General features: G+C 32.6%; 4 protein-coding genes across 7 annotated transcripts in view; 2 read left to right on the top strand and 2 right to left on the bottom strand.

Moving 5' to 3' along the window:
• The window catches only part of mwh (multiple wing hairs), a 446,956-nt gene that overhangs the window by 264,662 nt on the left and 155,902 nt on the right, over window positions 1–26,392 (top strand). The window lies entirely within an intron of this gene.
• LOC142237533 (uncharacterized) lies at window positions 1,440–2,141 on the top strand. Its single transcript, XM_075308890.1, has 2 exons — window positions 1,440–1,590; window positions 1,664–2,141. The coding sequence occupies exons 1-2, from the start codon at window positions 1,494–1,496 to the stop codon at window positions 2,008–2,010; spliced, it is 444 nt and encodes a 147-aa protein (XP_075165005.1). The 5' UTR covers window positions 1,440–1,493; the 3' UTR covers window positions 2,011–2,141.
• On the bottom strand, window positions 7,105–8,290 carry LOC142237529 (uncharacterized). Its single transcript, XM_075308886.1, has 4 exons — window positions 7,879–8,290; window positions 7,654–7,809; window positions 7,421–7,582; window positions 7,105–7,345 (listed from the first exon to the last, which is right to left on the bottom strand). Exons 1-4 carry the CDS (start codon window positions 8,243–8,245, stop codon window positions 7,215–7,217), a joined length of 816 nt encoding a protein of 271 aa, XP_075165001.1. The 5' UTR covers window positions 8,246–8,290; the 3' UTR covers window positions 7,105–7,214.
• Window positions 15,757–25,059, bottom strand: LOC142237510 (uncharacterized). Of its 3 annotated transcripts, none has more exons than XM_075308868.1 (6): window positions 24,676–25,059; window positions 24,099–24,254; window positions 23,859–24,017; window positions 17,063–17,416; window positions 16,095–16,541; window positions 15,757–16,039 (listed from the first exon to the last, which is right to left on the bottom strand). In XM_075308868.1, the coding sequence occupies exons 1-5, from the start codon at window positions 25,019–25,021 to the stop codon at window positions 16,108–16,110; spliced, it is 1,449 nt and encodes a 482-aa protein (XP_075164983.1). In that variant the 5' UTR covers window positions 25,022–25,059; the 3' UTR covers window positions 15,757–16,039; window positions 16,095–16,107. The 3 variants fall into 3 exon arrangements, with proteins under 3 accessions (XP_075164983.1, XP_075164982.1, XP_075164981.1); XM_075308867.1 differs by having other exon boundaries at window positions 16,105–16,541; XM_075308866.1 differs by having other exon boundaries at window positions 15,757–16,541.

Below are 26,392 nucleotides of genomic sequence, written 5' to 3'. Positions count from 1 at the left end.
AAATTTTGTTGAAAATTTGATTTTCGTTAAAAATGTTCGTCGAAATTTTATTTCTATAGAAAATTTTATTTATATAGAAAAGTTTGTCAATTTTCTGCGAAATTTTATTTCTATAGAAAATGTCTTCAAAATTGTATTTCTATAGAAAACGTCGTCAAAAACTTTTGTATAGAAAAGTTCCTCGAAATTTTTTTTCTACCGGAATTTCGTAAAATTTTTATTTTTATGAAAAAATTTCTTCGAAATATTATTTGAAATTTTATTTCGTCGAAAATGTTATTTATACTAAAAAATGTTGTTGAAAATTTTATTTCTATAGAAAATTTTGTCAAAATTTTATTTTTATAGAAAATTTTCGTCGAAATTTTATTTCAATAGAAAATTTTGTCAAAATGTTATTTCTATAGAAAATTTTGTCAAAAATCGATGCTTTGATGGTGGCAAAGGAAAAGAGAAATATTTGTATGAATTTATTTTGGCATAAGCCGGCTATCATAAACCTTTTTTCGGAAAGTTCAAGTGTGGTTCACCTTGGGTGTATTGAACTGCGTGAATTTATTTTGATAATTGGTTGATAGTTTTGCTGCAAGTAGAGGATGCTGATGAGGAATGTGGTAATTCCGACACGTGCGTCCATCCAACCATCTTGCAGTGTATAGGGCTTTGCCCAAATAAATTTGACAAACATTCTTTTCCTCTGTTGGTTAAGCTACACTTGTAGTTTAGTCAATGCATGGTTTTAAGATGAAATAAAAAAAACAACAACACTGCTTAAAGAACAAAACCAACAATAACAATACAAAAAAATTATTTCTATAGAAAATTTTGTCAAAATTTTATTTCCATAGAAAATTTTATTTCTATAGAAAATTTCGTCAAAATTTTATTTCATTAGAAAATTTCGTCAAAATTGTATTTCTATAGAAAATTTCGTAAAAATTTTATTTCATTAGAAAATTTCGTAAAAATTTTATTTCATTAGAAAATCTCGTAAAAATTTTATTTCTATAGAAAATTCTATCTAAATGTTATCTCTATAGGAAATATCTCCGAAACTTTATTTCTATAGAAAATTTCGTCGAAATTTTATTGCTATAGAAAATTTCGTAGAAATTTTATTTCTATAGAAAATTTTGTCGAAATTTTATGTCTATAGAAAATTTTCGTTTCTGTTTCTATAGGCAATTTTCTCAATATAGTTTTTCTACAGACAATTTCGTCGAAATTTTATTTCTATTGAAAAATTTTCTCAAAATTTTCTTTTAAGCACAAGTCAACACCACAATAAGAACACATGGCAAGGGTAAACCCTCTATTTGTCTTCCAAAACCATTTTGCTTTGCTTTTCACATGTTTAATCACATGAAGGTGGTTACAAGGTTCTTCAGATATTTCAAACGGCGTAATGGAAACTATAAAGCCATCCACTCAATTTAATAAAAAATCATTAGAAATTTAGCTGGGGCTAGGGAGGTAACAACCTCAAGAGAAAAATGAATTTCTGCGGATGGACCACATACGTGCTTCTTACTACAATAATACCATCAATGGTCAATGGTTCAAAAAAGAATATTACATGGAATTTAAAAGGTAAAATGAAAATTAACCAACTATGCGTAAATGTGTTGTTTAAGTGGTTCTTAAATTAATCCCTTCAATTTAGCTCCCGTAATTGGCAATACAAAGTCATCGGTAGTTAATACAATTGCCACAAATGTCAAAGATGTTACATTATCCTCTCCGAAATTCAAACCTGATGATAACATTCAAAGTGCTCGAAATGGATATCAAATCCCTGAACCACCAACACATACACCAAAGCTTATGCCACCAACGCCACCATCTTACATTATTGGACAGATAAGACCAGCCCCTACACTTGGCACCATAACAGGCCAGGATAAATTTTCGGGACGTTTATGTAACCAAATTGCCAGTCTCTATTTTGGATCAACACCTTTCACGCGGACTTATCCTACGAATATAGTGTCTGGCAAGAGAAATGTCTAATACAAAATAAGTACAATCCACATTATTAATAATAGCAAAAGCTAATGCCAATACTAAATTTAAGATTAATATTATTTTGAAAAACATTTTGTATGTGTGTTCCTATTTTTGAAAATAAACATTAAAAAATATATAGTGGTACATAAATGTAAACCAGTAGGGAATGAGCAATGCCATGCAATGATGATCGATACACAGAAGTAGTGTCCTATTTAACTTGGAGAAAATTATATATATAGGATAAAAAATTCTACGATATTTTCAATAGAAATAAAATTTTGCAAAAATTTTCTACAGAAATAAAATTTTGCAAAAAATGTCTACAGAAATAAAATTTTGACAAAATTTTCTATGGAAATAAAACTTTTCTACAATTTTCTATAGAAATAAAATTGTGACCAATTTTTCTATAGAAGAAAAATGTTGAAAAAATTTTCTGTAGAAACAATATTCTGTACAAATTGTTTATAGAAATTAATTTTTGCAAAAATATTCTCTAGAAATAAAATTTTACAAAAAATGTCTATAGAAATAATATTTTGCACAAATTGTCAATAGGAATAAGATTTTGCAAACATGTGCTGTAGAAATAAAATTTTGACAAAATTGTCTATGGAAATAAAATTTTGCAAAAAATGTCTATAACAATAATATTATGTACAAAGTTTCTATAGAAATAAAATTTTGACAAAATTTTCTATTGAAATAACATTTTGACAAAATTTCTATAGACATAAAATTTTGACAAAATTTTCTATAGAAATAAAATTTTGACAAAATTTTCCATAAAATTTTGTAAAAATTTTCTACAGAAATAAAATGTTGACAATATTTTCTATAGAAGAAACATGTTGGCAAAATTTTCTCTAGAAAAAATATTCTGCAAAAATTCTCTATAGAAATAAAATTTTGCAAAAATTTTCTATAGAAATAAAATTTAACAAAAAAAGGTCTACCTACATAAATAATATTTTGAAATTTTCTATAGAAATAAAATTTTGACAAAATTTTCTATAGAAATAAAATTTTGACAAAATTTTCTATAGAAATAAAATTTTGACAAAAGTTTCTATAGAAATACAATTTTGACAAAATTTTCTATAGAAATAAAGTTTTGACAAAAATTTTCTATAGAAATAATATTTTGACAAAAATGTCTATAGAAATAAAATTTCGACGAGAATTTGTAACAGAAATAAAATTTTTGACAAAATTTACTATAGAAATAAAATTTTGACAAAATTTCTATAGAAATAAAATGTTGAAAAAATTTTCTATACAAATAAAATGTTGACAAAATTTTCTATACAAATAATAGTTTATACAAAATTTTCTATAGAAATAAAATTTTGAAAATATTTTCTATAGAAATAAAATGTTGACAAAATTTTTTATTGAAATACAATTTTGCAAACATTTTCAACGGAATTAAAACTTTGCAAAAATTTTCTACAGAAATAATATGTGGACAATATTTTCTAAGAAGAAAAATTTTGACAAAACTTGCTATAGAGATAATATTCTGCACAAATTGTCTATAGAAATAATATTTTGACAAAATATTCTATAGAAATACATTTTTTCAAAAAAGGTTTATAGAAACAAGTATATACGGCCAGGCCGAATCTTATGTACCTTCCACCATGGATTGCATAGAAACTTGTACTAACGACTATCATCCATAATCGAATTACTTGGGTTGCGGTAACACTTGCCGATGGCAAGGTATCTTAAAACTTCTTAACACCGTCTTCTCAATTGTAAGTTAGTCCATACGGGGTATATATTAAACAAAAAAAAGGTTCATAGTTCAGTTTGCAAAAATTTTCTATAAAAATAAAATCTTGACAAAATTTTTTATAGTAATAAAATTTTGACAAAGTTTTCTATAGTAATAAAATTTTTACACAATTTTCTATAGTAATAACATTTGGAAAAAATTTTCTAAAGTAATAAAATTTTGAAAAAATTTTCTATAGAAATAAAATGTTGGTAAATTTGGGGATCGGCTATATATAACTATAGACCGATATGGACCAATTTTGGCAACTTTCACCACGTACCAAATTTCAACCGGATCGGATGAATTTTGCTCCTGCAAGAGCTCCGGAAGTCAAATCTGGGGATCGATTTAAATGGGGGTTATATATACTTAAGACCGGTATGGACCAATTTTTGAGTGGTTGTTAGAGACCATATACTAACACCATGTACCAAATTTCAACCGAATTGGATGAATTTTGCTCATCCGCGAGGCTCCGGAGTTCAAGTCTGGGGATCGGTTTATATGGGGGCTATATATAATTATGGACCGATGTGGACCAATTTTTTCATGGTTGTTAGAGACCATATACTTACACATGTACCAAATTTCAACCGGATCGGATGAAATTTGCATATGTGTATTCAGCCGGATCGGATGAAATTTGCATCTCTTAGAGGCTCCGCAAACCAAATCGGAGGATCGGTTTATATGGGGGCTATATATAATTATGGACCGATGTGGATCAATTTTTGCATGGCTGTTAGAGACCATATACCAACATCATGTACCAAATTTCAACCGGATCGGATGAATTTTGCTCCTCCAAGAGGCTCTGCAAGCCAAATCTGAGCGTCGGTTTATATGGGGGCTATACGTAAAAGTGGACCGATGTGGCCCATTTGCAATACCATCCGATCTACATCAATAGCAGCTACACAGAAAAAAATGTCACCAAAATATTTCTAATTAAAAAGTTAATTGAAGTTGAAAATTTTTTCAATTAATAAATTAATTGGTACAATTAACTTTTTAATCATGATAGAAACATTAAGTTAATTAAGTCAATGATAGAAAATTTTAAAATTTTTAATTAAAAAATTAATTGATACAATTAACTTTTTAATCAAATTCGGAAGACTAATTCAGTTAAAAAAACGTGATGGGACTTTTTTTAAATTTTTAATTGAAAATGTTTTTCAAACAATCAATTGTTAATCTAAATAAGAACTCTAAATCAATTCAGAAAGTAATTGAAAATAGTTACCTTTTTTCATTAATAAATTAATTGAGTTTTGCAATCAACATCAATTAAATTTTTAATTGAATCAATTAAAAATTTAGTTGAAAGTTGCTAATGAAATCAATTAATTTTTTAATCAAGAATTTTTTCTATGCCCAATTAAAACTGTGATTGATACTATCACTATATATATATATATATATATATATATATATATATATATATATATATATATATATATATATATATATATATATATATATATATATATATATATATATATATATATATATATATATATATATATATATATATATATATATATATATATATATATATATATACTTTATGGGTTCTTAGAGCAATATTTCAATGTGTTACAAATGGAATGACAAAGTTAATATACCCCTCATCCTATGGTGGAGGGTATAATAAAATTTTGCAAGAATTTTCCATAGAATTAAAATTTGAAAAAATTTTCTATACAAATAAAATTTTGAAAAAAATTTTCTATAGAAATACAATTTTGCAAAAATGTTCAATAGAAATAAAACTTTGCAAAAATGTTCTACAGAATTAAAATATTGACAATATTTTCTATTGAATTAACATTTTGACAAAATTTTCTATAGAAATAAAATTTTGACAAAATTTCTAAAAAAAAAATGTTTTCTTATTTTTTCAGGTAAGCTATCTTACAAATACCACCAAAGAGTAAGTAAATTTCTAACTATAGGTTAAAAATAATTTCCAAGAATTTCGTCTTTATTAAAGAAGTTGTGTTGTACGCAAAATTCTGGACAAGTTCATGATACTCATCATTAAACTAATTCTCATAGGGAGTGATATATATATTTATCTTGGAAATGAAATTAAAAATGCCCTCAAAGAGACAAGATGATTTCTTGAGCAACAGATTTGCTAAGACTGTTTGACAAGAATTAATCGCCTTAAATTTTGTCGATGAATACTTCATTATGGCCTTGGAGCACTCGTTAAGATATGTTACCTTCAAATTCAATAATAAATGAAATTTGAAATGTGGATCTAGAGATAAGTATTCAAACACGAGAACTCCAACACTGAACGAAGATTTTTCTTTTCTGAGGAACGAAATTTTAGACAAATAAAATTTTTCTTCTGCCGCTAAAAAACTACCTTTAAGGGCAAATAAAAAAGATAAAAGACAATCGTTGCATCGTTTGGCATAAATTCGACATTATTTGCTCTTAGAGAAAATACTTTAAATTAAAGGGGAATTTTGTTTGTTTTAAATTTCGTTCCGAAGGAAAGTTTTTTTTTTACTTTTGGTGTAACGAAGCGACGTATTTTAGGCTCTCTAGAGGTCAGGACTCTTCCCTCAGATCCCCACGGTTAAACCAGCCTCTTTAAAAAGTATGTAACTTCCCTTTTGGTGAGTGTGCAACATATTTCAGAGTTAGGGAGCTACCGTGGTGCAATGGTTAGCATACCCGCCTTACATACACAAGGTCGTGGGTTCGATTCATGCTTCGACCGAACACCAAAAAGTTTTTCAGCGGTGGATTATCCCACCTCAGTAATGCTGGTGACATTTCTGAGGGTTTCAAAGCTTCTCTAAGTGGTTTCACTGCAATGTGGAACGCCGTTCGGACTCGGCTATAAAAAGGAGGTCCCTTGTCATTGAGCTTAACATGGAATCGGGCAGCACTCAGTGATAAGAGAGAAGTTCACCAATGTGGTATCACAATGGGCTGAATAGTCTAAGTGAGCCTGATACATCGGGCTGCCACCTAACCTAACCTATTTCAGAGTTAACCATTTCTAGAGGACAATATTTAGATGTGGAAGAGCATCCAATTATTATTTTTTGCTGGATACCTTTGAGTGGCTAAAATAGGTCTGTTCGTAAGCAGTTCGCCTATTTCAATTCCAAAGTAAAGATAATAGAAAAACTCATTTATAGGCAGTTTCTTTGCTCATTTCCCTTTGAATGATTGGTTGCCGTAGAGTGCCTAAAAAAAGTCTTTTCATGAGGATTTCTTTTGGATCCATGTTAGGTTAGGTGGCAGCCCGATGGATCCATTGAAATTATGAAAACAACACGCTGTTCTTTTCACAGGGTATGTTCTATTAATTAGTTACAAATTTTTATAAAATTTATACAAAAAGGTAAAAATGAAAAATAAATATAAATATAAGAAAAAAATTTTTTAAAATCTAAAAATATTGTTCTTCATATTCTGGCGATGTTGGCTTTAAGACAAAAGGTGACAGAGCTTTTGAAGTATTTGATTGGTACTCATTAGTAGACTGGACATCACAGGCTCCATTATTGTTAAAAGTCCAATCTGAAAAATAGGAAAAAAATAATATTATTATATAAAAACAATTTTTTTATTAAAAAATATTTAAAATAAAATTACCTATTTTACTTTCACATCGGGATCTTTGCAATTCACATTTATTGGGAAATTCCCGGAATTCTTTGCCATAACGAGCACACACTGGCTGATGAATTTTAGGACAACGACGAGGACATGTAGGTTTCCGACGGAAACAATGTCCAGGATATTCAAAACGATATTCTAGAAAGATTTCAAAAAAAACTCATGAGGAATACAAGAAATTATTGCTCTCTTAAAAAAGGGAGACCTACCTTTTTGCAAGGAACAACCGGCCAATTTCATTTCACAAAAACTTTTAAAGTCAATCAGTTGATGGTTCTCCATATCCCTGGCACATATGGGTTCCACGACATTTGGACATGTGGGGCAACTATTATAGCACATGCTAAGGGGAGTTTCCACAAATGCTTTAAAAGAAAATATATAAAAAAAAAATAAAATTTTCGTATGCCATATAAAGGTAATCGGTGTATTACCTTGTCGTCCTTGCAATAATTGATGATAATTAAAATCATGAAAATGACATAGAGTTTGGAATTGCAAATGTTTATTTCCATTTGTAGCACATACAGGTTGATAACTATCAGGACATCCTTGACTGAAATCTGTTGTATGCATTGGTTTGAAAATATTATTGAAATCAAATAATCCTAGATTATCAGCATGGAAAATTTCATTTTTCAGTCTTTCCTCATCCAAATAACTATGACTATTCATAGCCATTTCACCAAGTCCTTGAGGTGATTCATCCTCAAATAGGTAAGGGTTAAAGTGCTCGGGGTGATTTGGACTATAGGCCAAAACTACAAGGCAATATGCCAGTACAATTAAAATATGCTTCATACTCTCGATTTCCAATAGCTTCACTCTTCACTTAATTACTGTTTTTCTTTGTTCTTTTGTGACTTCTTTATATAATTCCTCTGGCCATAAAATTCATATCGTAGAATTTTTGTACGTGTTTAATTGCATAGCAGTCAAAAAGAAATGAAGTCTTGTAGAGAGTTGAATATTAAGACGCGCATGCATTTGAAACTGATTGGAAACTACTGCGTATATAGACCTCACGTTAGAAGAAGAGAATAATATGCCGCCAAGATACTTCAAGAATGTTAAAAGTGGTAAAGGTTCTTTAGGTGAAAATGTTCTTTAGGTGAAATATTTTCTGACCAAAAAAAAAAAAACTGTTGAAATATCAATGACCCCATGTATGATAATTTTATTAAAATTTTTTTAAAAATATTTTCTGCAGAAAAAAATTTAGATAAGGGAGCGACAAAACGAAATTGGGTAGCACGCTATACAGTGAGAAAAAATATTAAATTTTTTTATCTATCCCCTACAAGCAAACAAAAAACAAATATATATGGCCGTAAGTTCGGCCAGGCCGAATCTTATGTACCCTCCACCATGGATTGCGTAGAAACTTCTACGAAAGACTGTCATCCACAATCGAATTACTTGGGTTGTGGTATCTTAAATCGTTTTCTAAATTGTGAGTTAGTCTAAATTGTGAGTATATTAGACAAAAAAGGCATGTGTAGGTAAGTCTACAAATAATTACGAATCGATATGGACTTTTACACGGTACGTAGGATGAATTTTGCTCATCCAAGGGGCTCAGGAGGTCAAATCTGGGGATCGGTTTAAATGTGGGCTATATATAATTATGGATCGATTTCGACCAATTTTTGTATGGGTGTTTGAGGCCATATAGTAACAGCACGTATCAAATTTCAACTGAATCAGATGAATTTTGGTCTTCCAAGAGGCTCCTGAGGTCAGCATTCAGGTTTCCTCAGCATTAAATGAATGCCAACATGGATTCCGAAAGTCAAGGTCAACTATTACGAATATTTTAGAATTAACGACACTAGTCAATGATGGTTTTAGGATGGGTAAACAAACTGATGTAATATACACAGATTTTAGCAAGGCGTTTGATAAAGTTAATCATATGCTTCTATTACGAAAACTACAACAACTTGGCTTCTCTTCTTCCTTGTTAAAGTGGATCAGTTCCTATTTAATAGGACGTATTCAGAGAGTGAGATTTAGGAATGTTTTTTCTAATCAATTTGATGTAATATCTGGAGTTCCTCAAGGTAGTCATCTTGGACCTGTCCTCTTCACAATCTTTATAAATGACTTACCCTTTGTGATTAAAAATGCACATGTATTAATGTATGCTGATGATGTCAAAATCTTCTATTCATTTAATGACCCTATTGACCAAACTCTATTACAGTCTGATCTTGACAATTTCTTAGTGTGGTGTGATATAAATTTGATGAAATTAAATATCTCAAAGTGTAAGCATATGTCATTTTATAGAGTTAAACGCATTGATACTAGTTACTTTCTTTACAGTCGTGAACTTGATAGGGTTGAGACTTTTCTTGATCTTGGTATTCTTTTAGATAATAGATTAAATTTTAAACAACATTTAACTATGATGATTAATAAAGCATACAGCTCGCTTGGTTTCATGAAGAGATGGTGTAAAGAATTTGATGATCACTGTGTCACTAAAAGTCTGTACATTTCTCTTGTTCGTACTACCCTAGAATATGGCTCAGTTATATGGGACCCTGTTTATAAAATATATTCGGATAAAATTGAATCAGTTCAAAAACAATTCCTTATTTTTTGCCTGAGAAAACGAGGATGGACATATCTTACACTACCTTCATACAAATATAGACTTGAACAAATTAAACTTCCGTCATTAATTAGTCGAAGAAAAATGTTAAATATCACGTTTATTATGAATATTATACATGGGAAAATTATTTCGAGTTTTATTTTGAGTCGTATTAGTCTAACTGTACCTCTTAGACCAACAAGGAACTTCCGTTTATTAAGTATAACTTACTTCCAAAGAGAGTTTGCAAATAATGATTCTCTTCGCCACCTATGTGATGATTTTAATAAGTATTATCATATTATTAATCTTTCTGAGGATAGAAATATGCTAAAACGTAAAATGATTCTTTATTTGAATGAATGAATGATAATTTATAATATATATCCCATTTTTTTTTTTTTTTTATTGTTGTATATATGTTATGTAGTAGTATTATTAGTCTGTAAGGATATTGTATCTATAGACTTAATAAAAAAAAAAAAAAAAAAAAAAAAAAAAAAAAAAAAATCTGGTCATCGGTTTATATGGGGGCTATATATCATTAAGGACCTATGTGGACCATTTTTTGCATGGTCATTAGAGACCATATACTAACACCATGTACCAAATTTCAGCCGGATCGGATGAAATTTGCTTCTCTTAGAGGCTCCGCATGCCAAATCGGGGGATCGGTTTATATGGGGGCTATATATAATTATTAACCGATGTGGACCAATTTTTGAATAGTTTTTAGAGACCATATACTTACACCATGTACCAAATTTAAGCCGGATCGGATGAAATTTGCTTCTCTTAGAGGCTCCGCAAGCCAAATCGGGGATCGGTTTATATGGAGGCTATATATAATTATGGATCGATTTCGACCAATTTTTGCATGGTTGTAAGATATCATATGCTGACACCATGTACCAAATTTTAGCTGGATCGGATGCAATTTGCTTCTCTTAGAGTCCCCGCAAGCCAAATTTGGGGGTCCGTTTATATGGGGGCTATACGTAAAAGTGGACCGATATGGCCCATTTGCAATACTGTCCGACCTACATCAATAAAAACTACTTGTGCCAAGTTTCAAGTCGATAGCTTATTTCGTTCGGAAGTTGGCGTGATTTCAACAGACGGAAGGACGGACGGACATGCTCAGATCGACTCAGAATTTCACCACGACCCAGAATATATATACCTTATGGGGTCGTAGAGCAATAATTCGATGTGTTACAAACAGTATGACAAAGTTAATATACCCCCATCCTATGGTGGAGGGTATAAAAATACTTTCCTAAACAAAATTTAAAATTTTCAATGTACAGTGCAACCTCTTAAGAATGGGTGTTCGTGGATGTTCACGACCGTCTTCACTTTTGCTTTTAATTTTAATTAATTAATTAATTAATTTTATTTCATCAGTGCTACCATTGTGCCATTTTGGTGATGATTTTCCAAACTTTTTCCAGCGTTGACACTTTTGTGCCACTAAATATCATATTTTTATAAGTTTTGTGACACCTTTTTGCAATGCTGTGCCACTGTTTAATTAATTCCTGTTTTGTGCCATTTTTTGTTTAAATTAGTGTACCACCTTTTATTGCACTTTTTAGAAATTGGTAACGCTGGTGAAAATATATCCACCGTCTCACGAAAATTTTTCAATTTTGAAAGCTATCACTGTATTTATGAAAATTGATATTGGAGAATCTGAAGTTTTCGTTATAGTCCAATTAAAATCAATTAAAACAGCGGAGATCAGTGATGTACTCTATGACCATCAATTGTAATTTTGATGAATTTTAGGGCAAAATATTAAAACCGACAATTTGATTTTATCCAATTTCAGAAAAAAACAAGTAAGTAAAGTCTAAAGTCGGGCGGGGCCGACTATTTTATACCCTTCACCACTATGTACACAAACATTTGTGTTACCATTTCAACTACTTCAAATTTGCTGGGAGCTGTATAAAGATTTGCGTTTCCAGGTACAACTACTTTTACAGTGTATAGGATGTCACTAAGATATGGGGAAATCATCACAGAATTTTGTATAAAGCCAGGGAATTTTGACCCTATTTGTATAAACCGTAAAAACGAATATATGGAGGCTTTATCTAAATTTGAACCAAATTAGATCAAACTTGACACACCTAAATATCATATTAAATATATTCTCTGTGAAAACTATCCAGTCAATTGGAGGAAAATCCCATTGAAAATGGGTCTGAAATATGAAAAAGTCTACCATATTTTCCCAACTCTGGTGTACGTATATATGGGTGTACGTATATATAATCTGAACCGATTTTGACTAAATTTGACATGCATAGTTAGAATAATAATTCTGCAAAATTTCGCGTAAATGGGAGTATAATTTTGGCCCCCGTGGTCATATGAGTGTAAATCGGGCGAAAGATATATTCAACCAAATTTGGCACACTTACCAATACTATTAAACGTACTCCTTGTGCAAAATTTGAAGCAAGTCACGGCAAAACTCTGGCTTTTGAGGCCATATAAGTCCAAATCGGACGAAAGATATATATGGGAGCTATATCTAAATCTGAACCGATTTTAACCAAATTTGGCGCACATAACGACACCGTTAAACCTACCTCTCGTGTAAAATTTGAAGCAAGTCAGGGCAAAACTCTGACTTTTGAGGGCATATAAGTGCAAATCGGACGAAAGATATATAAATATGGACCGATTTCAATCACATTTACCAAGCATTGGTAGAATGCCAACTCTACTCTCTGTGCAAAATTCCACGAAAATCGGTAGTAAACATTGGCTCCCATGTATATCTTTCGATATACATGGGAGCTATATCTAAATCTGAACCGATTTGGATAATATTTTGCAAGTTTTTCGAGACTCATAAAATATTCGGATGTACGGAATTTGAAGAACATCGCTTGATAAACACGCCAATTATAACCAGATCGGGGATAAATATATATGACAGCTATATCTAAATCTGAACCGATTTTTTCCAAAATTAATAGCGATCGTCTTTGTTACCCAAAACGACCCTTGCCAAATTTGAGGACGAGCGGACTTAAACTGTGACCTGTACTTTGCGCACAAAAATACATGAACAGACAGACGGACATCGCTAAATCGACTCGGAATTTAATTCTAAGACGATCGGTATACTAAACGATGGGTCTCAAACTTTTCCTTCTTGGCGTTACATACAAATGCACAAAATTATTATACCCTGTACCACAGTAGTGGTGAAGGGTATAAAAAGGCCGATTAAATACATATATAATTCAGTTTGACAAAATTTTCTATAGAAATAAAATTTTGACAAAATGTTCCATAGAAATAAAATTGTGACAAAATTTTCTATAGAAATAAAATTTTGATGAAATTTTCTATAGAAATAAATTTTTAACAAAATTTTCTATAGAAATAAAATTTTGACAAAATTATCTATAGAAGTAAAATTATGACAAAATTTTCTATAGAAATAAAATTTTGATGAAATTTTCTACAGGAATAAAATTTTTATGAAATTTTCTATAGAAATAAAATTTTGACAAAATATTCTATAGAAATAAAATTTTGACAAAATTTTCTATAGAAATAAAATTTTGACAAAATTTTCTATAGAAATAAAATTTTGATGAAATTTTCTATAGAAATACAATTTTGAAAAAATTTTGTATAGAAATAAAATTTTGATGAAATTTTCTATAGAAATAAAATTTTGACAATATGTTCCATAAAAATAAAATTTTGATGAAATTTTCTATAGAAATAAAATTTTGACAAAATTTTCTAGAGAAATAAAATTTTGACAAAAATTTCTATAGAAGTAAAATTATGACAAAAATTTCTATAGAAATAAAGTTATGACAAAATTTTCTATAGAAATAAAATTTTAACAAAATTTTTCTATAGGAATAAAAATTTTAACAAAATTTTCTATAGAAATTAAATTTTGGTAGATTATTTTTGGCTCGAGTGGCAACCATGATTATGAACCGATATGGACCAATTTTTGTGTGATTGGGGATCGGCTATATATAACTATAGACCGATATGGACTAATTTTGGTATGGTTGTTAGCGGGCATATACTACCACCACCTTCCAAATTTGAACCGGATCAGATGAATTTTGCTCCTCCAGGGGGCTCCGGAGGTCAAATCTAGGGATTGGTTTATATGGGGGCTATATATAATTGTGGACTGATATGGACCAATTTTTGCATGGTTGTTAGAGATCATATAGCAACACCATGTACCAAATTTCAGCCGGATCGGATGAAATTTGCTTCTCTTAGAGGCTCCGCAAGCCAAATCGGGGATCGGTTTATATAGGGGCTATATATAATTATGGACCGATGTGGACCAATTTTTACATGGTTGTTAGATATCATATGCTGACACTATGTACCAAATTTTAGCTGGATCGGATGCAATTTGCTTCTCTTAGAGTCCCCGCAAGCCAAATTTGGGGGTCCGTTTATATGGGGGCTATACGTAAAATGGATCCGATATGGCCCATTTGCAATACCGTCCGGTCTACGTCAATAACAAGTACTTGTGCCAAGTTTCAAGACGATAGCTTGTTTCATTCAGAAGTTAGCGTGATTTCAACAGACTGACAGACGGACATTCTTAGATCTACTCAGGATTTCACCACCACCCGGAATATATATAAGTTATGGAGTCTGAGAGCAATATTTCGATGTGTTACAAACGGAATGACAATGTTAATATACCCCCATCCTATGGTGGATGGTACAAAAATCTTCCGAATAGGTTTTTAAAAATTGTGTAATTTATTTTAGATGAAACTTGCTCTTCCAGGAAGCTAACGTTTATATGGGTCCGATTAAGATTAATACCTGCATGGTTGTTGGAGGATGAAATAGTGACATCATATACGAAAATTCAAATTTTGCTATTCCATGAGGCTCATGAAATCAAGTTTGGATTTCAACCGCATAAGACGAAATTTGATTTCCAAAAGGCTGAAGAAGTCAACTGTAGGGGTCGTGCTAAGAATTTAGGAGTGTTATTCAATAGCATTTGGAATTGGTCAAGTCATGTAAACGCAGTTGTTGGATCGACATATGCAAAGTTACGTGTTTTATGGGAAAAATTGGTCTATGGTTATAAGTCGGCTTCAACTCGTACGATACCCAATTTCATTGCTTTTTAATCATTCCCAATAACATAGTTTCAATTGATTGAAAATCCCTTGGCTTCGAACGATTTGGAAAGTTATTCTTGCATTACACCCGAGTTCTCATAAAGTAATGCTTTCAATTCAGCATCTTAAAGTTTCAAACCGCTCTCCTGGACTCTCACGACGCACACCTCAAACATGTTTCAAGAGCAAAATGTTATTTTTGTATGGTGACCATGTAACATGCTTGTCACTAAAATGTTAATTTTTCGTCAAATATAACCTGCTTGCCGAAATCAGATACATGATTTCCGAGAAAATAACATGGTTGCGAAAACCATGTTACATGGTCACCACCCAAAAATAACATTTTTCTCTTAAAACATGTTTGAGGTGATCATATTCCTTCTCTGGGTGCACGAACCACCTTTCATACATTGAAACTGAAAGAGCTCTCTCCGGATAAGCTTAGGAGAGTAATCGAGGCTAAATTCTGTTTTATGGGCACAAAATTAGACTTATTCCAAAGAACTATATTATTTGTACTAGAGGCAAATGACACAAAACAAAAACGATTGTAATTTTTTTTTAAATATCAATTTTTTATATTTGGTGTATAAAAGTATTAATCTAGCTTTCTTATTCCTAGTGTCATAAGAATTAGGACTAATACTGATTGCTGATACAGCTTTGTAGAATTGATTGTTAAATTATATATAAATAATTGTCGAAGAGTTGTTCGATCTTATAATGTAGTATTGTAGATGGCGTTAGGACTGGATATTCATTTGTGGATTGAATTGTAGAATCATTTGTCAGATGATGTAGTTAACTCAGTAGAAGAATCAGTTTTTGAATCTGTAATGAAAGGTGAAGTGATTCAAGCATCCACTGATTCAATGAAATATCTTACGAATTCATACAATCTATATAGTTGCAGTGGTTGTAGTAGGAGTAGTTGCAGTTGGCGTCGTTGTAGTTGGCGTCGTTGTAGTTGGCGTCGTTGTAGTTGGTGTCGTTGTAGTTGGTGTCATTGTAGTTGGTGTCGTTGTGGTTGGTGTCGTTGTAGTTGGCGTTGTTGTAGTGGGTGTAGTTTCCTGACATGTATTTGGATAAGCATACAATGATCCACATAGACGGAAAGGTTTTACTGTTGGACCTTCGTACTTCTTTTGAGATGGTACATAATTTTGTCCCATGGGTGCAGTTCCATTAGGATACAATTCTCCACATAAACGAAAAGGTTTTACTGTTGGACTTATTTCGTAATTTTTGTATGATGCATAATCTTGGCCTTTAGGGTAGCCATAATTTGTGGATGGATGTTGACCATATTCAGTTATGGTTTTATCATAGTATGCTGGAAAATAAAAAAAGGTGATTATTTCCGAAATTCAAAAGAGAAATGGACCGAAAAAGGAAAGTTAAAGGAACAGTTCAATATTGTTTTTTCAAAGAAACTCGAAACAAATTTTTAAAGTTTCTTAAAAAAATATTATTGTTTTTGATGTATGTTTAAAACCACGCCTTGTCTAAACTACAAGAGTAGCTTAACCAGCAGAGGAAAGGTATATTTGTCAAATTTATACGGGCAAAGTCCTTTAGACTACACGGTGGTTGGATGGATCGTTTCGGAAATCCTACATTCCTCATTAGCATCCTTAACGTACAGCAAAACTATCAACCAATTTTCAGAATAAATACGGATAATTCACTAAACCCAATGTGAATTACACTCGAACCTCCCGAAAAAGCGGTTTCGATAGTCGACTTTGGCTTCATAAATTTGCACAAACATATCACTTTTATTTTGCCATAGTCAAATCATTGATATGAGTGTAGATGGTTGGATTTCTATATATATAAAAAAAATCTACTCACATTTATTTTCGGTGTAAAGGGTACTTTGACCAGAACCATAATGTGTTATTGAATGTATACCATGATGATAGTTGCCCTTATTTTCATAGTAAGGAGAATTTTGAGCAGGACCATATTTTGCTATCGAATTAATGCCTTGATTATAGTGGCCACTGACCGGATACACAGGACTACGGTCAATGTCGTTATAGTTGATATTCACAGGATATATGGGCTGGTGACTAACATAGTTATTTTTACTAAATACCGCAGGTTTAGAAATATGCTTATAGTTGTAATTCGTTATAATATTATTACTGGATGAGTAGCCTTTGGTGTATGGAGAACAAACTCCATGATAAGAAATTTTCCAATCTATAAAAGAGAAAAAAACAATGTTATTTAGTAAGTAAGAAAAAAGTTATAGTCTTGGGGAGGAGGGTCCGATAAGCAGATACTCAGTGGTTGATATGTATTGAAAACAAACGTCAGGTTTGGTTAGATATAACATACACTCAAAAAAAAGTGAACTCTCTATTTCACTAAAGCCAATTTAACTTTATTTTAGTTCTTAGAATTATTATGTTTGGAGAAAGTTTTCTTTACTCTAATAATTTTTTGTGTACGTTAGTTAAATTAACTAAAACCGAGGAAAAAAATATACTCAAATGAAGCAAAAAGATTAACTAAATTCGTTTCTTCCACAAAATAGTTCAGAATTTCTTTAAATTGGTAAATTTTACCAAAAATGCATCCATCATGAACTTCGTATGTCACTAAAGACATTCTTGCAATTTTGAACACCAAGTTTTTCCTTCAAACTACAAAATTTCCTTTAACAAGTGAAAAAACTTAGTTATGTCTAATAAATTTTCTTGAATTTGTCGAAAAATATTTACTTATTTTTATGACATCGGCGTGATGCCAACGTTTGTAATACTGTTTAGTTAAAATTTTCTACAAATATTAAAAATTTTCTAAAATTAACCGAAAGTTTTCTCCCTGGTAGGTTCACTGTTTTTTCAGTGTAGGGTTGCATCTCAAGCCAAAAATATTCTACAAAAATTTTGAGAAAATTTTACCACAAAACTACTAAACCAAAAAAATCTTATTTTGCAAAATTTTTTTTCTATAGAAAAGTTTGCCAAATTTTATTTCTATAGAAAATTTTGCCAAAATTTTATTTCTATAGAAAATTTTGCCAAAATTTTATTTCTATAGAAAATTTTTCCAATTTTTTTTTATTCCTATAGAAAAATTTGTCAAAATTTTATTTCTATAGAAAATTGTTCCAAAATTTTTATTTTTATTTGTATAGAAAATTATGTCAAAATTAGAATAGAAAAATTTTTGCAAATTTTTTTCTATAGAAAATTTTTGCAAAATTTTATTCCTATAGAAAAGTTTTGCAAAATATTATTCCTATGGAATATGTTGTCAAAATTTTATTTCTATAGAAAATTGTTGCAAAATTTTATTTCTATAGGAAATTTTGCAAAATTTTATTTCTATGGGAAATTTTTGCAAAATTTTTTTTTTTTGCTTCGCTATCACGAAAGTGGCCAGTAACCAAATTTGGTGGATTTCTCCGATGAGAATCCCTTTCACATTGAGAAGTTTGTGAACAAACAAAATCATCGGGCATACTTGACGAAAAGGTCAGCTGAAAATGTACACTTTCGATTGGGCAACAGAACTGTCAGTGTGTTGTGTAATTATCCAATTTTTATGATACAGCAGATTGTGTCCTGATCATGCAGCTATGGGACTAAGATGAGATGAGTCTGGTAGGTTTGGCTAGGCAAGCGAAATCTCCGAGCTTCCCCGGGAAAGGACCAAAATACCGCAGATAATATTTCGTGCAGCAAGTGATGGCTTTGTCGGCTGCACCTGCTGTATTTTAGAGACTAAGGTTATCACTAAACAAGTAAGGAAAGTCTAAAGTCGGGCGGGCCGACTATATTACACCCTGCACCTTGTAGATCCAAATTTTCGACACTATATCACATCCGTCAAATGTGTTGGGGGCTATATATAAAGGTTTGTCCCAAATACATACATTTAAATATCACTCGATCTGGACAGAATTTGATAGACTTTTACGAAATCTATAGACTCAAAATTTAAGTCGGCTAATGCACTAGGGTGGATCACAATGTTAGTAAAAAATATGGGAAACATTTAAATCTGAAACAATTTTAAGGAAACTTTGCAATAGTTTATTTATGATTTATCGCTCGATATATTTGTATTAGAAGTTTAGGAAAATTAGAGTCATTTTTACAACTTTTCGACTAAGCAGTGGCGATTTTACAAGGAAAATGTTGGTATTTTGACCATTTTTGTCGAAATCAGAAAAACATATATATGGGAGCTATATCTAAATCTGAACCGATGTCAACCAAATTTGGCACGCATAGCTACGATGCCAATTCTACTCCCTGTGCAAAATTTCTATTAAATCGGAGTAAAAGATTGGCCACTGTGGTCATATGAGTGTAAATCGGGCGAACGATATATATGGGTATAAAGTCTAAATCTGAACCGATTTCAATAAAATTTGGCAAACTTTACTACACTACTAATTGTACTCCTACTGGAAAATTTCAACCAAATTGGTGTACAACTCTGACTTCTGGGACCGTATTAGTCCATATCGGGCGAAAGATATATATGGGAGCTATATCTAAATCTGAACCGATTTCAATAAAATTTGCCACACTTGACTATAGTACTATTTGTTCTTCTTGTGCAAAATTTTAAGCAAATTAGGGTAAAACTCAGGCTTCTGGGGCCATATAAGTCCATATCGGGCGAAATATGTATATATGGGAGCTATATCTAAATCTGAACCGATTTCTTCCAAAATCAATAGGGTTCTATACTGAGCCAAAACACATACTTGTGCCAAATTTGAAGTCGATTGGACTAAAACTGCGTCCTAGACTTTGATTACAAAAATGTGTTCACGGACAGACGGACATGGCTATATCGACTCAGGAGCCCACCCTGAGAATTTTTGCCAAAGACACCATGTCTCCTTCTGGGTGTTGAAAACATATGCACTAACTTATAATACCCTGTTCCACAGTGTGGCGCAGGGTATAAAAATACCAAAGTGTAGTTTATCTCGCGGGGCTTCCTCGTTTCATTCTTCTACCGCCCAGTGTCCGCCAAAATCCCGCGACCCCAATCTGAGGACATTTGTGCCTGGGGCATTTTGGAAATTAAGGTTGGCACAAAAATACCAAAGTGCCGATCATTTCTAGACGACGCTTCGCCGGGAATGGGCCATTATTCGGCAGAGCCAATTTCGTGCAGCAAGTGATGGCTTTGTCGGCTGCACCTGCAGCATTTTGGAGACTAAGGTTGGTACTAAAAAAAATACCAAAGTGTAGTTCATCTCGCGGGGCTTCATCGTTTCATTCTTCTACCGCCCAGTGTCCGCCAAAATCCCGGGACCCCAATCTGAGGACCTTTGTGCCTGGGGCATTTTGGAAATTAAGGTTGGCACAAAAATACCAAAGTGCCGATCATTTCTAGACGACGCTTCGCCGGGTCAATGGGTCAAAATACAGCCGAGTCACTTTAGTGCAGCAAGTGATGGTTTTGTCGGCTGCACCTGCAGCATTTTGCAGAGTAAGGTTTACACTAAAAAAATACCAAAGTGTAGTTCATCTCACGTGAGTTTCACGTTTCATCCTTCTACCGCTCAGTGACTGCCAAAATTATTGGGTCTCAATTTGTTGGTATTTTGTGCCTTTGACATTTTGGACGCTTTCACGTGGGTTTCTCGTTTTATTCTTCTACCGCACAATGATCACCAAAATCCCTGGGTCTCAATCTGTTGGAATTTGGTGCCTTTGACATATTGGAGATTAAGGTTGGCATAAAAATACCAAAGTACCGATCATATCTAGATGACGCTTCGCCGGGAATGGACCAAAATACCGCAGAGCATATTTCATGGAGTAATGATGGCTTTGTCGGCTGCACTTTGCAGAATAAGGTTGGCACTTAAAAATACCAAAGTGTAGTTCATCTCGCGGGGCTTCCTCGTTTCATACTTCTACCGCCCAGTGTCCGCCAAAATCCCGGGACCCCAATCTGAGGACCTTTGTACCTGGGGCATTTTGGAAATTAACGTTGGCACAGAAATATCAAAGTGCGTATAATTTATAGACGACGCTTCGCCGGGAATGGGCCATTATTCGGCAGAACCAATTTCGTGCAGCAAGTGATGGCTTTGTCGGCTGTACCTGCAGCATTTTGGAGACTAAGGTTGGCACTAAAAAAATACCACAGTGTAGTTCATCTCACGTGGGTTTCTCGTTTCGTCCTTCTACCGCCCAGTGTCCGCCAAAATCCCGGGAACCCAATCTGAGGACTTTTGCGCCTGGCGCATTTTGGAAATTAACGTTGGCACAAAAATACCAAAGTGCCGATCATTTTTAGACGACGCTTCGCCGGGAATGGATCAAAATACTGCAGAGCATATTTCGTGCAGCAAGTGATGGTTTTGTCGGCCGTATGAAAGCCATATTTTGTTCCAAAAGTTGCAAATTCGAATAAATCTAAACTGATTCTTAAATTTGATGCCCAAATTTATTTGGGCAAATCCCTTAAGACTGCAAGATGGTTGGATAGGCAGCCGTTTCGGAATGATCACATTTCTCACCAACATCCTCTACTTGCAGCGAGATGATCAACCACCCAGCAAAAAAACGTCGCCAAAAGAGTAGTGAAAATATTCCTTTTGGATCTGGAAGTGGTGCCACATTGACGTAGAAGCGATGAATTTAACATGGGCTTGTCATAGGACGGATGTCCACCATTTCAACAGCCGCTGCAATGAATTTGCATCACTTCTTAAGGTGTGAGGCGAATTCAGTGTTTTGAATGTGAATTAAGAAATTTTGTGATATTTTGACAAATAAATAATTTTTAAAATTTTTTATGATTTTTAATGTATTATAACGCTTGTCTGGAACTTTTGTGATCAAATATTTTCAAAAATTCGAAATTTTTCTACAAAGGATTTAGTATTTTTTCGGCTAAATTTAAATAATTTACACAATTTTATTAATTCTTAATCTGTTTTTAACCTATTTGAAACACAACAAGTATATACGGCCGTAAGTTCGGCCAGGCCGAATCTTATGTACCCTCCACCATGGATTGCGTAGAAACTTCTACGAAAGACTGTCATCCACAATCGAATTACTTGGGTTGTGGTATCTTAAAACTTCTTAACATCGTTTTCTAAATTGTGAGTTAGTCCATACGTGGTATATATTAGACAAAAAAGTTATGTATAGTTAAGACTACAAATAATTACGAATCGATATGGACTTTTTGCACGGTACGTAGAGAACCAAAATTGAAATATGGGGGTCGCTTATATGGGGGCTATATACAATTATGAACTTGATATGAACCAATTTTTGTGTGATTGGGGATCAATTTATCTGAGGGCCATATATAACTATAGACCGATATGGACCTAGTTAGGCATGGTTGTTAACGACCATATACTAGCACAATGTAACAAATTTCAACTCACTCGGATGAAATTTGCTCCTCCAAGAGGCTCCAAAACCAAATCTCGGGATCGGTTTATATGGGGCTATGTATGATTATGGACTGATATGGACCACTTTTGGCATGGTTGTTAAATATCATATACTACCACCACGTACCAAATTTCAAGCAAATCGGATGAATTTTGCTTCTCCAAAAGGCACCGGAGGTAAAATCGGTTTATATGGGAGCTATATATAATTATGGACTGATAGGAACCAATTCCTGCATGGTTGTTGGATACCATATACTAACATTACGTACCAAATTTCAACCGAATGGGAAGAATTTTGCTCTTCCAAGGGGCTCTGGAGGTCAAATCTGGGCATCGGTTTATATGGGTCCTATATATAATTATGGACCGATATCGACCAATTTTTGCATGGGAGTTTGAGGCCATATATTGACACCACGTACCAAATTTCAACTAAATCAGATGAATTTTGGTCTTCCAAGAGGCTCCGGAGGTCAACTCTGGTGATCGGTTTATATGGTGGCTATATATAATTATGGACCGATGTGGACCAATTTTTGCATGGTTGTTAGAGACCATATACTAACATCATGTACCAAATTTCAGCCAGATCGGATGTAATTTGCTTCTCTTAGAGGCCTCGCAAGCCAAATTTGGGGGTCCGTTTATATGGGGGCTATACGTAAAAGTGGACCGATATAACCCATTTGCAATACCATCCGACCTACATCAATAACAACTACTTGTGCCAAGTTTCAAGTCGATAGCTTGTTTCGTTCGGAAGTTAGCGTGATTTCAACAGACGGACGGACGGACGGACGGACATGCTCAGATCGACTCAGAATTTCATATATATATATACTTTATGGGGTCTTAAAGTAATATTTCGATGTGTTACAAACGGAATGACAAAGTTAATATACCCCCATCCTATGGTGGAGGGTATAAAAATAATTACCCATTAAAAATATGAAAAAAGCGACTTGTAAAGAAATTGAACTTCCTGTGCAGTTAAAATAAAGAATATCTTTGGAAGAGCATTTGTGGAAGTTCTTTTAAAGTTGTGCCTTGAGAAGAACTTCCAATTTTTTTTTTGCTGGGCAATTATCATAATAAATTCGAATAATTTACTAAACCCAAAGTGAATTACACTTGAAGCTCACGAAAAAAAGGTTTTCGATAGTCGACTTAATAAATTTCAGTGCAGCGCTTTACTTTGTTGCATTACATATCATCAGCCACCCTGTATTTAAATTATCTTACCTATTTTACTTTCACATCTAGATCTCTGCAGTTCACAGGTATTGGCAAAATCTCTATACTCTTTACCATAATAAGCACAAATGGGTTTGTAAATATTTGGACATCTTCGGGGACATTGTTTTTGAGGGAAACATTTTCCGGGATATTCAAAACGATAGTCTAGAAAATATTAAAAAAAAAAAAAAAACAAAAGAAAAAATAATAACACTTATTGCCATTATATAAAACTTTTAGACTTACGCTTATTTTGTGAACAACCAGCAAATTCCATATGGCAATAACTTTGGAAATCAATCAATTTATGAGTTTTCATATTTCGAGCACATACTGGCTCTATTTTATTTGGACATGACTTGCAGCGTGGGAAACAAAAACTCATGGAACATTCAATAAATTCTGTTGGAGAAATTAAAGAAAAGAATGATGCATTAGAGAAAGGAAATACGGCTTTTATAAAATACAAAATGGTATCAAGTATCGAGTTTCCTAGAGAGCCCCTTACATGGTCGGATAAACTCTACGTCTTTCAAATATCTGTAGCTTTGAAATATCTGTTAAAATTTTGAAAAATATTTTTTTTTTTAAATAAATACTTTGCTAATATTGGGTAAAATGATTTAAAAAAAAAAAATCGATAAATAAGAACTGTATCGTAATTTAAAATTACGATACGAAAGGAAGGATAACTTCCTAACAAAGGTTTATAATTAAAAACAAGGTGACCTTTTTTAACTCGGCATTAATAAAAAAAATCCTTAAAGGAAGGTCAAAATTTTTTTGGAATCAATTTAATTTTGTTTAGTCTACATCCACTTACCTTCTCGTCCATTTATTAACTCCTGATAATTTCGTTCATGCAGTTCACAAGGATTCTTGAAGTGCATATAAACTTGGCCATTTGATGCACACACTGGTTCATATTCATTGGAGCAACCTTGACTGTAGTCAATTACTTTGATGGAATCATGATCAGTAAAACCACCAAAAGAAATCTCATCATTGTAATTATAATAATAATCTCCCAAACTGAAACTATGAACATCATAGTAGTCATAGCTGTTGTGATATGATGGCACGGATGGCGATTGCATATAATTGAAATTTGGAAAATCTCCACACACTGTGAGACTTAAATTTAAGATCAATATTAGATAGTTTCTCATATTGTTGGATACTTTCAAGGGCACTTAACCTATTAACCCTTAGTTCTTGTATACCATGGACTTTTATACAATTGCTATGGTTACCAAAAAGGCCATCGAAGACAACTATAGCGGGTACGTGTCATCCAGTTCTTTTGTTTTTTTCTTTTTATGTAATTGTAAAAGACGTGTTAGTTTTGTAAAATAAATCTTTTAAACCAAAAAGTATTCGAAACATCCCTAACTAAAAGGGATGAAAAATATGTTTTAAGCAAAGACTTTTAATTACATGTGGTCAATTTATGTAATGCCCAGTAAAAGATGGTGTCCAAAGAAAAAGAGTTCTTAACCCTAAAGAAATATGACTCTGCTCTCCTAAACTTCATTACCTTTAACAGTGGCTTACATATGTAACGGAAAAATGTTTAGAGCAATGCATAAGAGTGTGAAACTTAAAGAGCATGGATGAGAGAATACAAGTTTTCAACTTGAAACTTCAATAACATTCAACCAACTAATGCTACAGGTGAATTGATTCAAGAGTGCAGCTTCCTCTGACACAAAAGAGTAAACAAATGAAAGAGAAATGTCTCACATTATTGGTTGTATGTAATTTGAAATTGAAAAATATCTTAACTCGCTCTTTAAGTTAACTATTGTGAATGGTTAACTTAGGGGAAGCTGGCTATGGCAAGAAGCTCAATAGTTTTAAAGAGACAAGTGTCTAGGCCATACATCTGACATGGAGTGCGGACGAATACACCATACTGTATGCCCATTAAATAGAAGCATTGCATTAAAAAAGAATAAATGAAAAGACTAAGTTCAATAAATTAAATTAAACAATTAAGCTAAGCGAATAAATTAAACAACCAAAACACAATTATTTAAATTATTGTATATAAAATTTAATAAAATTGAAATCGGGTCAGCAAAGATCCATTAAATCAACAGTCTTTTTAAGCCGCCAAATATTGTTTTCTCAAGGCCACCATAAGGATGTCTTTGGTACTTGACTCAAAAGATCATTGATAAGTTTTAAGTTTTGGTGCCTTATACAAAGATCATTACCGTTTGCCAGCTTCAAAAATTTATTGCTATCACTTTAAGAACAACTTCGTCGGTGGTTGAACCTCTTCCCCGAGGGATTACCACTTTTCGATGTCGGAGGCATAGAAAAAGGTCGACTTCCCAAAGAGATATCACATTCCGTTGATCTTTATTCATAGAAAAAAACTCGAAATCACATTCTCATGCTCAAGAAATGGGGATCAATAGACTCAAAGCAAGACAAAGCAAAGCAGTGTCTTGCCTTGGGTCTGTAGATCCCGAAAGCTAAAAAAAATTGTTTCCTATTCCAGCAAAAAAAAAATTGTTCTAAAGGCACAACTT

Source organism: Haematobia irritans, chromosome 5 (assembly GCF_050003625.1).
Source record: "Haematobia irritans isolate KBUSLIRL chromosome 5, ASM5000362v1, whole genome shotgun sequence".
Classification (NCBI taxonomy): domain Eukaryota; kingdom Metazoa; phylum Arthropoda; class Insecta; order Diptera; family Muscidae; genus Haematobia; species Haematobia irritans.
The sequence above is the reverse complement of the archived record's forward strand: the minus strand, read 5'-3'. Positions and strand labels throughout refer to the sequence as shown.